The sequence below is a fragment of the Beta vulgaris genome, chromosome 2, assembly GCF_026745355.1.
Source record: "Beta vulgaris subsp. vulgaris cultivar EL10 chromosome 2, EL10.2, whole genome shotgun sequence".
In the NCBI taxonomy this organism is placed as follows: Eukaryota; Viridiplantae; Streptophyta; class Magnoliopsida; order Caryophyllales; family Amaranthaceae; genus Beta; species Beta vulgaris.
The window spans coordinates 49,729,908-49,743,533 of record NC_079203.1 but is presented as its reverse complement, the minus strand read 5'-3'; the positions used below and the strand labels follow the sequence as shown (position 1 = coordinate 49,743,533).

General features: G+C 37.2%; 1 protein-coding gene across 7 annotated transcripts; it reads right to left on the bottom strand.

Moving 5' to 3' along the window:
* Nucleotides 1-753: 753 nt before the first annotated feature.
* On the bottom strand, nt 754-9,661 carry LOC104908143 (transcription initiation factor TFIID subunit 4b). 7 transcript variants are annotated; one of them, XM_048639307.2, is made up of 17 exons: nt 9,505-9,654; nt 8,640-8,729; nt 8,335-8,481; nt 7,585-7,653; nt 7,377-7,482; nt 5,581-6,128; nt 5,374-5,469; nt 4,407-5,288; nt 3,117-3,247; nt 2,932-3,019; nt 2,668-2,803; nt 2,513-2,568; nt 2,389-2,445; nt 2,165-2,305; nt 1,992-2,057; nt 1,646-1,910; nt 754-1,231 (listed from the first exon to the last, which is right to left on the bottom strand). In XM_048639307.2, exons 4-17 carry the CDS (start codon nt 7,621-7,623, stop codon nt 1,071-1,073), a joined length of 2,772 nt encoding a protein of 923 aa, XP_048495264.1. In that variant the 5' UTR covers nt 7,624-7,653; nt 8,335-8,481; nt 8,640-8,729; nt 9,505-9,654; the 3' UTR covers nt 754-1,070. The 7 variants fall into 7 exon arrangements, with proteins under 7 accessions (XP_048495264.1, XP_057248720.1, XP_048495267.1 ...); XM_057392737.1 differs by having other exon boundaries at nt 8,335-8,729; XM_048639310.2 differs by lacking the exon at nt 8,640-8,729 and having other exon boundaries at nt 9,505-9,642.
* Nucleotides 9,662-13,626: the final 3,965 nt, after the last annotated feature.

The window sequence follows — 13,626 nt, the reverse complement described above, 5'->3', positions numbered from 1 at the left end:
CCTAGGAATTTTTCATAACGTGCCTTTAAAGTTGTACATAGAAGTTCATTAATATCTTCTTTTTGTAAAACAAATTGACTTGGATTCTTGAATAATCGACATCACTTTTGTTACTATTGTAACAAAATATTTCCTTTTTATATTAAAAAGGTCAGTATCAATAATTGTGATTTCACGTACAAACAATTTCTCAATATCTCAGTTTCAAAGAATGCATAAGATTCTCTTGTGGTTTTAAATCACACCATGTGTCATAAAAGGCACATTATATACCCGCAATGACTAACGCAGTTAAATATAATGTGGTCGAAATCAAAGTGTTACAAGCATTTGACAAGAAAGGTATCACAACTTGTTATAATTTTACACTGCCACCACATTTGTCTAATTCATCCTGATAATAGACAACCTACCTTCATCAAATAGGTTGAGCCATTTCGCGTAATCTTACAAGTTAAGGCTTTAAGGGGTGCGTAGGCCAGACAGATTGCCAAATTGGTCCAAAGTAGGTTTGCGGGCAGATGAACTGAGCACATCAGTCATGGGCAGAATTGTTAGCTAAAGCCATACAAATGGGTTAGGCTGAGTTTAAAAAACTTGAGCTAAGGCCACACATGACACATGAATTTACAGCTGTCCATTCGTGGTTCGTGTCGAATAAGTAATAAGATCAACTCGGTCAGCTAGGTGAGTCAGAGTTGCGCTAGGTCAACCCCGCCCAAGAGCCATCTCTAATATCATGTGCAAAAAGAATTCAGTACAAAGCAAATATTAATAAAGATCAGAGTAAATACATAGAAAAAGGTTCAGAAAACCTTAAGTCAGTCCATCACCAACATTATTCAGTAAGATCAGTGTTAACTGCTACTCAAAACCCTTACAAACTATAAAATTATTACAAAAATTCAGGAAAAAAAAAGAAAAAGTACAGAGGTAAGTAAATAATTACAAACTACCAGTAATTATTAGTGTGATCGCTAATATTTAGAAATGTATAATGAACTTCGGTCTTTCATGTGGCACCATGCATATCAAACAGAAGATTACGATGAAGCCATGCATCACTCCGTTCACTCGGCTGCTGCATGATCAGCATGCATTTTGTCATAGAGTCGATAAATAATAGTGGATTTTGCCATCTGGGGTTCTCTTTCCAGCACAGAGATCACATCCTTGACGGAGATACAAGGAGCTACACGAGGAGGTGTTACAGATACTTGTCTCACCAATCCTGCATCAAGAAACACAGGTCCACATTTCCTCTAGATGCTACAAAGGTATGCAAGGAAGGCAAGCGAATGTCCAGGATTACAAACTATATTTTGGGAAAACTCACAAAAATAGATTAAACTTTGGACCATCAAACAAAATCACTAATATGAATGAAAAAAGAACTTTGCAATGATGTCCTAGGGGGACATTTACTTGGGATTTAGGAATGTTACTTTTTATTTTTTTTCCAGTACTTACAATGCCTGAAATTCCAACTTCGACATCACTAAGTCTCTTTTTGTTAGCATGTTCATGCTCAAATTTCAATCTGTTTTTGCTGGATGACCCATTTTTCAAATCTTGTCAAATTTTCCTATATTTTGTACTAGTACATTTGAAATTCTATTTTCTATATTAAAGTAAGAACTCTTACCAGACGCAGAAAGAGCAGCTGACGAATCTATTTTGCCAGTTCCTCGAGTCTGCCCAACGTTCCCAACAGGGGCTGTGGGTTGTTTATTGCTTGCTGCCTCTTTAACTGTCTGAGAACTAGTTTCAGGTCCCCCTTCACGCTTATGGCGAGCTTGTGCCATAAGCGTCCATTTTGATAGCATGTCATCCCCTCCAACAGCAGCTCGGGCAGCTACATTTGCTGCTGTTGTACGCATTTTGTCATCCTCTTCTTTGTTCACCGGCATCTGTGCAAAAGAGAAAAAAAAAATTATACATGACTCACTATGACTCTTCCATGGTTGCATTTACACATTTAAATTTACCACCTTCAGTGACTTTGCACGTCCATCATCTTTGTCTTTGTCAGCATCAACTACAGTACTGCTGTCAGGCTGTGGTGACCACAAAACATTCTCAATCATACATTACATATGTACTTCATAGGAAAATAAAAGATAAAAAAACAAACAAATCTATGCAAGCACAGTAAGATGCGCACCTCATTTTGTTTACGAAGTTTCTCAGCTTCAGCTTGTTTCTTCTCCCATTCTTCTCTGGCCCTTTGGTTAATCGCCAATATTTGTTCTCGAACATCAGACGTGACAACAGTGGTGTGCCTTGATCTGTCGGAGTCAACTCGCTGTTGAAACCATGAGCTTTCAACTTGGGAAAGATATATAAAAAATAATAGTATCAATCAGCAGAAAGAAAAGATAAGAGTACCTGTTTTGACACTCTGATCAGACTGCTTATCAAGCCACGCAGTCTTTCCTCTACACACTAAAAAAATGGTTTAAGGACACTGAAGCATGGAAGAAACCGATGGATAAAGTAGTTGAAATCTTACTAGTGAGAGGCACCGCTCTACATCATTGCTCAAGTTCTTCAAACCACATTTTGTCACTGTTGAACACACAATAAAGATACATGAGCAACACAATGTAACTTTACCCTCAAGTGAAAAGTTACAGAAGACTTAAAAAGATGATTGGTTATATTAACTTATTTCTGCTAACTTCTTCTGGAGAGGAGCCTTCTGCAGAATTAGTCTGTCTTCTTCTTCTTGAACAGCCTTACGATATGCCTCTGATACTCTACTATCATCCTTGGGGCCAGAAAATAACTGCTCCTCCTCTTCCTATCAAATAACAGCAGATAGAAATATGAATATCTAAAAAAAAAAACACCTGAAAATATACTTGAAAATCCAACAGCTAATTCAGCTACTGGTGCCGGGAAAATAGAAATTTGAGATAAACACCATACCCTAAGATTAACTCCACTAACAGCAGTAACATCATTGAGTTGCTCGATGCTTTGATCAGATAAACCTGCAGAGCCCCTCTGTTTCTTACTGCAAGGTCACAAGGAAAGAGGTGGTTTTTTAAACAATTCAAGTTAGAGTTCAGATGTAGCCAACTACCAAAATAACTCTCAAGTCTAAAGATCACCTGGGCAAAGGTGGTGAAGAAGCACGTGCATCAAGTGGCCTCTTCTGACCACTAGATGGCTTTTTAGCTGGTGCCTTAGAGCTGCTTCCCATCCCACCCATAGGGCTAGCAGATATACTCTGAGACCCTACCTAACATAAACAGAAGTACAGAAATAAGGGGCTATACTTGTTAGATCACCAAATAAGGGACATATGACACATTACAGCCAAGCATAAGCCCAAATAGTGGAGGGGCTGATTACTAAAGCATGGGACAAGAGCAGCTGCATGACATGTATCAAACATCAGTAAGAAGTCAGGTACACAAAAAAGTGAGCATGCTAACCTGTTTAACAGATTTTTCAAAGTTACAAATTCTTATAGATGACACGCCACATCATTAGTCAATGGTGTGACACACGTTGCTCAAAATACATAAATGGAGTCACCAGCAATGCATAAATCGAGTTAGTGATGAGGATTAGTTAATTAATGCATCACTGAGGTTACTGATAAAGCTTTAAATGGTTACTATAATGTCTTAATGGGGTTTCTGAAAAGCTGCAGTTACGCACTATCAATTAAGCACAAAACGTGTCAAAGAGAAGACGAGCTGTTTAGCTTGCTCATGATCATCATTGTAAGCATAAGGAGCAGTACAACCGATGATCCCAGACGGTGCTTCCTCAGTCCCTTGTCATTTCCACCCCAATACAGCATGCGCGGTACCCCACACTCCACAGTCCATTCACCTTGTATCCTTCCATATGAAGAAAATACTAGCACCACCAACCACCCACATGGCCACATCCATAATTTTGAATATCGGAAAAGCCGTAAACGCGAATACAGTCCTGGAACCATTTCACAGACATTGCAGATAATTTGTTGCAGTCAGATATCATAGTTGGGATACACCTAAAGATCTCTACGATGCGGTCATGCTGCTGTGATCCAGAAGATATTTAATATCGTGCACCGTCCCAGAAGTATCACTAGAGAAGAGAGAAAACTCCATCTACCCAAAATAAAGTATTATTAATATATATATTACTCATTCCAAAATCAGCCAATAACCTTTGACATCAGAGTTGGAAGAATCACTCACAACCAGGCGGCAAAAAGAATAAGTCACAAGATAACAAAAGTATTTATGAGGATAGCTGGCCATACTCATCGTTTATGGTCCGCCACTCTCAAATTTGGACCTCTATGCATTTATCAGAAGCATATGCAGTCCTCGAAACAAAAGACAATTGAGACCTGAATACTGATACAACTATAAAGCACTAGAATCAAACAAACATACCTGGTAATCGGTATCCATATGTTGTGACATTGACGCCGAGTTTGGCATAGCAGTCCGCAAAGTAGATGGAAAGGCAGTTCCAGAATTATGTCTCTCTGACAGTTCATCAGTTGAGGGTACTGGACGTGATTCTACTTGATCACTGAGTACAGCACTCGGAAAGCCAGACCCCTGGGATGAAGAGATTTGGGGCTTTGGTTGTTTCTCGAGAGCCTGCTCAGAAGGCTCCTGCTTCACATAGTTCAAGTTCGGTGAGGCGCCAATTTTCTGCTCATTGCTAACCTGCCAAGGAACAGAGGTATGTTGCATTGAAGGAGTGGACATGTTGACCATGGTTATGCCAGGAATTCTTTTGGTTTCACTATAGGAATTCTGCCTCTCATCCTTAGGTGTATTCATGGCATTCATAGCCTGGCTTGTTCCATCTCCATAAGCAGAACCAAGTCCTTGATGAAGTTGCCTTGCTTGGGGGTCATGAGGTTGAGGTTTACTCAATGTTGAAGGAGTACTGACATTTGTGCCAGAAAAGGGGTGATAAATACTGGCTCCATACATGGGAAAAGAACTCTGTTGGAAGTGCAAATGCTGCTGTTGCTGCTCTGAAAGGCCCTGCATAGACATTGCTGAGCGATCCGATAATTGCTTTGCTTGCACACCATGAGAATCTGTCAGATGTTCCATCTCTCTTGATTTGAGAGAATTGCGATCAACCATTTGGTGACCCGAATCTTTAATTGGTTGCAAGGCTGAAGCAGGAGTTCGAGTCATGGAACCAGCGTTATGGCTCTTCTGATGTAGCTGTCCAAAAGAATAAGGATCAGAGAATTGGGCTGCGGTACCAGTAGGAGGTCTTAGGTGTGGCTGCTGATTAGGGTTCTGCGACTGCAAATAAAATTAATAAGATCCCTGCACCCAGAACTTTAGCTACCAAATCAGCAGCAGGAAACTAAATCAAAAGTCAACATACCTTTGCTTGCATCTTAACCACAGCCAACCTCAGCATTTGATCCCCTATAGTGCTTCTCATGCGCCTGACAAATTCATCTTTGGGTATCTCATTCCTCTAGCAATATCCACAAAAGTTTAGAATCAGAAAGTGAAATAAATCTTCACTACATCATTATGCTAGTAATGGAAAGCAACTAATTTTAACAAACATAAGATAGAAGCACACCCGTAGTCTTGCGTACAGAGTTTGGAGTTGCATCGCCCTGTCCTTATCTAATTCAGGTAAGATGATAGGAAGCAAAGTGCCAAATGGTATTTGCTTCGCCCGATTAGCTGAGGTGCCACCCCGCTCTGATGCTGGCATTTGTTGATTATTGAATCTCTGCATGTTTAAGGACTGTGATTCACTGCTTATATTAAGCATTCTGCTCGGATCATGAGCCTGAGCATGAGTTGTTCCAGATAACTGTGGTTGCATTGGAACTGAAGGCTGGGAGAAGTCTCCAGGATTAGGTTCCACAGAGTGCTCCTTAACATCAGCTTGCACAGGCCTATGTATCTGCGAATGAGAGCCACTCGTCGCCTGAGAGCCATTAGCTTCTTGCTTTATCTCCATACTAGATTCATGCTCTTTCATATCCACTTCAGATGATTGCTGTGTCTGAGTCCTCAGACCTTGCTGCTGGGATTGGTTGCCACTGCTTTCATCTTGACTAGAAGGCTGCCCTTGTGAGTACATCTGACTTGAAGTTTGATTGTTCTCTTGAGAAAATGCTGCAACCGGTTCCAGCAATGTATATAAATGTTATAATTGATGAAGACGAAAACAAGAAACATCCAACAATCAAGAATGGTTTTAAGGAAACCCAGCAAGATTTTTGTACAAGGAATACAAAAAAAGTTAAGATAGCAGGACTCGCTATTCAAAACAGGGAGGGGGAGAAAGACCTGCAGACTACAGTACATTTGAAACACACTATAAATGAAGAAAACAAACTTAAATGTGTAATCTCCTAAAAAAATTAAGATTTATTGATTAAAATTTTCAGATTTAAACATTAGTTAAAGTTTATAATCTTAATTTTCATAATTAAGTCGACTTGGCCATTATCCTAAACTAATTAACTATTTTTTAAAAAAAAAAAAAATAGTATATAAGCTAAAGCAAATAATACAATATTAGAGGTCACAGCAAAGCAATAGTAATGTAATAACCTCCTAATTAACATAGCCCTTAATCCTTAGTCATACCAATATAATTTATCTATGAAGTAAACATTTTATTTAAATTATACTTCCTCTGATTTTTTATTTTTTTTACTTCTACCATTTTGACCCATGACATTCTTCACACACTCTACTTTCACTATTTTGCATCTATAAATAAGGTTTGCCATGTGAAATCTTGTTATCTTCATCTCAATATATATTATCAAAATATCAATTTTTTTTATAGTTATTACCTATACATAAGTTAAGATATTAATAGTCAAAATTGTGTGTTGGCAAACGTGCAAATTACCCCACAAACAAAGTAGAAATGGCAGAATTATTTAAATTAAAATAGATGAAGTATTTATCTCTATAATTTAAATTGAGCTCAGCGTTGAGTAAACAACTAGAATTCATATATTTAAATGAACATTTAAATTAACTATGAAATTTTGATAGATTTGTTGTTAATTTTGTCTTCTATAAATTATTACCGAGTCTTTGACAACTACCCAGAAGCTAATAGCTAAAATATAGCTAACAACTACTACAGCGGCTAGATTTACTGTGAACAAACCCAAATTATGTCCAATTAGTTCTCTGGAGTAAAGAAAATATGTGAAAAACTTAGGACAGCTTAAAAAAGGCAATTAAGTTACTAGTGTCCACAAACATTTCTCTCTCTTACAACCCTAAAAGTAGAAGGTTTTGAGGATGCTTTTGAATAGCTTTGGAAGTAAACCAATGAAACAAGTGAAAATTAAAATACTTCACATGCATAATGTTAAAATTCAAGAGGCTAAGACGTACAGATATCTGAATGAGCAGGCTGAGAACTGGATGAGCCACCTTCGATGTCTCTGTTTAGAGCAGCAGTAAATGCCTCAACATCTGCTCCACAATGCATTGACTCGTCCTATAATTCATTTCCCCAATAAAGATGTCAGGACTTGTTATTACTTTATACCTCATAGTGAAACACTGAAACATGTCAAAATTTGGTAAGAAATAGAAGTACCTCATCCTCTTCAAGAAGCTTCATGATAGAAGGATCCATTGCACGATTGAAGTATTGATCCAAGACTTACTGTCAATGATTGATCAAAATAAGAAGTTCAGATGCACAGTCAGGTTGAATGATGAACAAACAAACCTACAAATGTATGCGTTTCATTTATTTAGTATAGATGAGTATTGAAGGAAAAAAAACGTTTCATAGTACAGAGAAGACACATTGGAATTCGTCTCATGGACGCGCATACATAAATTTCCCATCTTAGCAAGTCCTAAGAGATAATAATATAAACATAAAAACTTGAGGAAAGAATTACCATTAAGAGGTCGTTTTATCCAGATAGGATGTATTGGTTAAAGTGAATAAATGGAAACATAAATGGAAACAAGTTGTATGGTTCATAAAATTGTCCTCCTTTAACTTTCAAATTCTTAATCCAGTTTACCCAAAAACCTCAATACCAGATTACCAGTCCACCTCTTCTTTCTCCTCACGGCAAATTCGCTCTGCTACCTTCTACAGTCCCCCTCCTCTTGTGCATGCATGCCAAGTAGAGCTGGCAATCAGTGACATGAAACAACAGAAGGCCCGAACTCAAAACAAAAAAACTCTACAAACTCGATAGAACATGAACACGAATCAACTCGAACCTGATCTCAGTTGATCAATTTGTCATATTATGCATTCATATAGTTTTAAATACATTTTATAAACAACTCAAAATTGACACAAATCCAAACAGGACACATTTACCCGAATTGAAGGCTCAAATCCCAAGTTTTTCTCTATCCCCTTTCTTTATCCCTTCACACTTTAAACCCCTAATCTTTTCATATCTTGATGCGCTTGCCATTCCTTTTATTCTCCCCTAACGTGTCCTCATGCTGATTGCTTTCATGGCTGCACATATGTTCCATCAGGCATGGTGATGTCAGTACTCCAAAACACACTGACATCAAAATCTACTCCCTCCAATGGCTGGAAACAAGGTAGCATCACCGTGGAAACGAAAATAAGGACGTGGCAATCCACACAAACTATGATACTCGGAAACAAACCTTGACAAAAGAGCGCAAAGCCAGGCCCGTCCCTGAGCCAGGGCAAGAGGGGCGGCCGCCCTGGGCCCGGGGATGACAGGTCATTCATTACTGATTTCCAGCCACAACACTTGAAAAATTAATCTCATGAAATTAAACAAGAACAAGTGAACACAAATGTGCGCATCTACAAATTGTAACATAAATTTTCTTATCATTTACTTCCATGAAACAAAGATGAGATAAGAAGTTAAACCAGAAACTCGAGTCATAAGTTTATAACATGTAAATTATCACTAAGGGGGTGTTTGATTGGGGTATTTTTAATGGAATGGAATGGAATGACATCCATTCCATTGTTTGGTTGGACATATTTAGGGTAGAGTCTCATACCCAAGGGTATCTATCTCCACCCCATCCCCCTAGAATCCCAATCTCCCCTCCCCCTTAGTTTCTAACTCCATTCCACTCAAGTTTCAAACCCTAATTTTTGTGGAAAGGGAGAGAGAGAGGTTAAACCCTAAAAAGAGAAACCAATAGCCGCCAACCACCCATTTCCGACCACCACTTCGCCGACCACCCTTTTCCGACCACCAATATTATATGAATTTTCATTTTTTCATATTTTTGCATCTGTTTGTCGAATACAAAAGATTTGCAAAATGGTAGAACGCACATGGTAGAATAGTTTGTCGAGTAACATTGCATCTGCACATAGTTTTGTTCCTTAGCATGTATGAGAAAGAAAAAATAAGTTGAATTCATGAAACAAATAGCATAAAACCAATCGCATGAATAATCACATGAAGTAGATCTCAAAAATCGCAATTCCACACCAAAATCCGCAAAAAAACAAGTAGATTCATCTAAGGAACAAAACAAGAACCTGGAACGAGCTTCTGCAATTCGAGCTTTGCGTATGACGTATGAGAGGTTCCAGATTCCAGAGGTTCTAAAGGAATTCAATTTGCTTATGAGTTGGGCACCGGCACCGTGAGCGTTTTTGGAGTGTTACTCGCATATAGGCTATATAATATACCTATGTAGTTTAGGACTATATGCGAGTAAGGAACAGAAAAGGTAAAGTACTAAATACCGTATAAAAATACAATATATTTAGTGCGTTAGTAAAAAAATTTAGGTCGTCAAATAGCAAAACTCATTTTTTTTTTTTATGCACAACACCCGAAAATGTAACATAAATTGACGAGTTTATCTCTATTATATAAGCAAATTGATGAGCTACGGTGTCGTCTTGTAAAATTATTGTTCTACCCTTTACTTATTAAAAAATGCTAACTATAAAATATTCAATTCTTTCTTGATCTATATTTATGTGCAATAACTAATAAGAAAACTTAAGGTTGTTTAATTTATAATAAGATAATGTACACATAAAATATTTTCCAAAATAATATGCTTAAAAGAGATATTTTTGATTGAAAATGAAACTAATCTAACTAAAGCAATTTCAAACAATTAAAAAGTAAGAACTTATACATTAACATAAATATGCATATGAGACTAGTAATAGCGTATTGTACATCGATGATCTGTTAGAATTCTAAATATTATCATATAAATAGGATTATTATTCCTAGCATGTTCTCTCCATCTTATTTTCAATTCAGTTACAATCAGTTGGATTCATGCTCCGTTTGGTAGTGTATAAAATATTTTCCATGAAAATTAGTTTTCCTTTTCCTCTCATTTTTCGTTGTTTGCTATGCTAAGGGGTGTAATTCCTGTAGGTGGTTATCTAATCCTTGAGGTTTTTTTGAAGAATTGTGAAGGAAAACCCATTGTGACAGGCTCCATGAGTTGGTTTGTTACTGAGTTTGGTGAATCGGGTATTATAGAAGGACATCCCAATGATTCCCATTTGCTCCAGGTGAAGGTCAAATGGTTAGAGTAAAAAAGAGAGGCAATACAAATCAGATTGATGCATAAAAGGATAATTTTGGTTCTAGAAATAGTTTTATGACTTTTATCTTATTTTTTACCTTACTTATCTAATCTTAGGCGGATATATGGAGTTGGTAGATGCAATCCTTAGGTGCGTATGCGTTTTAACATTGATGATAGTTATTAATTTGCAAACTTCTAAATTTTTGTCAATTTATTTTATCTGATTCTATTTTCATCTACTGTTCTTATTAGTTTTTGTTTAGACTAGTGATAATACCTCCATACTCAAATGTGTTGTTTAAGTCTTTCTTATGTTGCAGATGTTATCAGTTACTAATAAAAAACAATAATATGATGGTTTGGAGATTGTGTTGGGTATATGGCATGATATGAAGCTCATGGAGGTGTATGGGTGTGGAGATGAGGTTGCGTAGAAGAAAAATGTCATTTGGGACATATGGCTGACTTTGAATGCATATATCTTTCAATCTATATATGATTTTGAGGTGATTCAAATTGAAAGTGATAGCCTGTTCCGAGAGCTTTCCAATGATAGGTCATATGTCCAATTCCGGTGAGAAACGAGGAAGTTATGACTGATTTACGCAGAACTGGCAAAACCGCGACTCGCGGCAGGCACCGCGACTCGCGGCCAGTTCCGCGACTCGCGGTTTTGCGGGGAAAAGTACGACGCGTTATTTTTCCGGTTTTTATTAATGAGGGTATAAATAGGTGCCTTAATTACGATTAATGGATTATTCATCATTATTCACAGATTAGAGAGAGAAAAAGCTATAGAGAGAGTTCTTGAGCGCTTTTTTGTAATCTTTCTTGAATATTCATCGATTCCTAGTGCAGATTCGTGGTTTTTCTCCAGTTCTTGGGTTTCCACGTAAAATTTCTGGTGTGTTCTTTCCTGCTTTATTATTTGATATTCTATTATTGTTTGCAATTATTTCTAGATTGATAGTCAATAGAACTTACAATTGGTATCGGAGCTAGGTTTGATTATTGTCTAGATCTAGAATAATTAACAATGGAGGATTCAAAGATTAGAATTGAGAAGTTTGATGGGATAGATTTTGGATATTGGAAGATGCAAATAGAGGACATCTTATATCAGAAAAATCTGTATCAACCTTTGTCTGAAAAGCCTGCTGAGATGGAGGAGGCTAAGTGGAAAGTACTGGACAGACAGGCACTAGCGGTGGTGCGTTTGACATTGGCTCGGACTGTGGCGTTCAATGTCAAGGATATAACAACGGCTGGATTGATCAAAGCACTGTCACATATGTATGAAAAGCCCTCTGCAATGAATAAGGTATATCTGATGCGCCGTTTGTTTGGTTTAGAGATGAATAATGATAGTTCTGCTCCTGAACATATTAATGAATTTAATTCATTAATAAGTCAGTTATCTTCGGTTAATATTGCCTTTGAGGATGAAGTGAAAGCCCTAATTTTGTTGTCCTCTTTACCTACTGCTTGGGAAACTGTTGTAACTGCTGTTAGTAATTCCTCTGGTAAAGAGAAATTGGTTTATGATGTTGTCCGTGATCTGATTTTGAGTGAGAGCATTCGAAGGAAGGAGAGTGGACAATCATCTGGAGCATACAGTGCAGAAGGTAGAGGGAGGGGAAAAGGGAGGAACTTTCAGGGAAAATCGGAGTAAAAAGGGGACCGGAGTAAGTCAAAAGGCAGAGCTAGTGTTACTTGCTGGGGGTGTGGTAATGAAGGACATTTAGAGAGAGATTGTCCTAAGAAAGTGAATGGGAAAGGGAAGAAGAAGGTTCAAGAAAGTGATGATGAAGAAGAAGCATCAACTAACTTGATTTCTGAGTACGATTCCGATGCTTTGATGGTAAGCATGGATGATCAGGAAGAGTTGGTTGGGTGCTCGGGTATATCATGGGTCTTGGATTCGGATTCTTCTCATCATTCCTCACCATGCAAGGAGCTGTTTCTAACTTGCTTTTGCTATTAATCTTCACCTTTCAGCTACTTCGCTTTTATGCCTATTATGCAACAAATTATCCATGGCAAGAGCTTTACCAATAAGAGCTTTGGGAGTAGGTTCTTGTTTTCATCATCTAAGTCGTTTTTTCTCATGGTTTGCAATAAAACTAAGGTTTTATAAACAAAATCTCTTTAATTTAAGAATGAGCTGGCGAAGGACGTTGCTGCTGGTGGCGTTCAGAAGTAGGTCGTGGAAAGCAGGCAGCCCTTTATATCTGAAGAAGGTGAATTTTGGTGGTTCGAAATTGTGAGTGCGGGTTTACCAATTGAATTATTGGAACGAAATTGTTGTATGTATGCTTGAATTTGTTCGAAAATGAAGTATATTTATTTGCTTGAAATTGTTCGAAAATGCAGTGTATTTGATTGAAATGGGTCGAAATTGTTGTGAATTTGTGTGAAATTGTTCGAACTTGAAGTACATTAATTAAATTGAAGTACATTAATTTGCTTGAAATTTTTGGTTGAAATTGTTCAAAAATGCAGTTTATGATGATTTGATATTGTTGGTAGTAGTTTATTTGGTTGTTATAAACACAATTTCGAAGTAATTTCTTGTAAAATCTGTGGTTTGGTTTATGTTTTTATGTATTGTTTTGTGCATTTAATTTAATAATATAAATAATTCGAAGTAATTCTGGGTTGTTGTTGATAATTTGAGGGCTTATCTTCAGATTGTGTATTTTATTTAGAGTTTGGTTGGAATCTTATTTTGATTTGGAGAAGGTTTCTGTTAGCAGATTGATTTGTGAAATTGCAATAACTAGACTATTGGTTTTCCTTAAGCCATTACTTGGTGAGTAGTTCTCATAGAATTTTTAATCTATAGAGGCCAAAACAGCCACTAGATTGTGGATTTATTGAGATAGTTAAAGAGTGAGTATGCACTTGTGCTGGACAAGAAATATTCAACGTTGTCCAATCTGATATTCTTCCTCCATTGTCTTTGTTAAGTGATGAAAAAAGCAACTGCAACCTACTTGTCTCACTTATGAGTTGATAAAAATTTTAATCCATTAAGTGGCGTGAATAAGATGTTTATGTAGCAAATATAGTATTGCTAACTGACAGGCTAAAGTCATAT

Coding starts and splice junctions, on each gene's coding strand:
- LOC104908143 (XM_010697230.4), bottom strand. CDS start 7,623: ATGGATCCTTCTATCATGAAGCTTCTTGAAGAGGATGAG. Junction 3,248..4,406: donor ATATGGATACCGATTACCAG/GTATGTTTGTTT, acceptor TGTTTATGTTAG/GTAGGGTCTCAGAGTATATC. Junction 1,911..1,991: donor GACGTGCAAAGTCACTGAAG/GTGGTAAATTTA, acceptor TCTTTTGCACAG/ATGCCGGTGAACAAAGAAGA.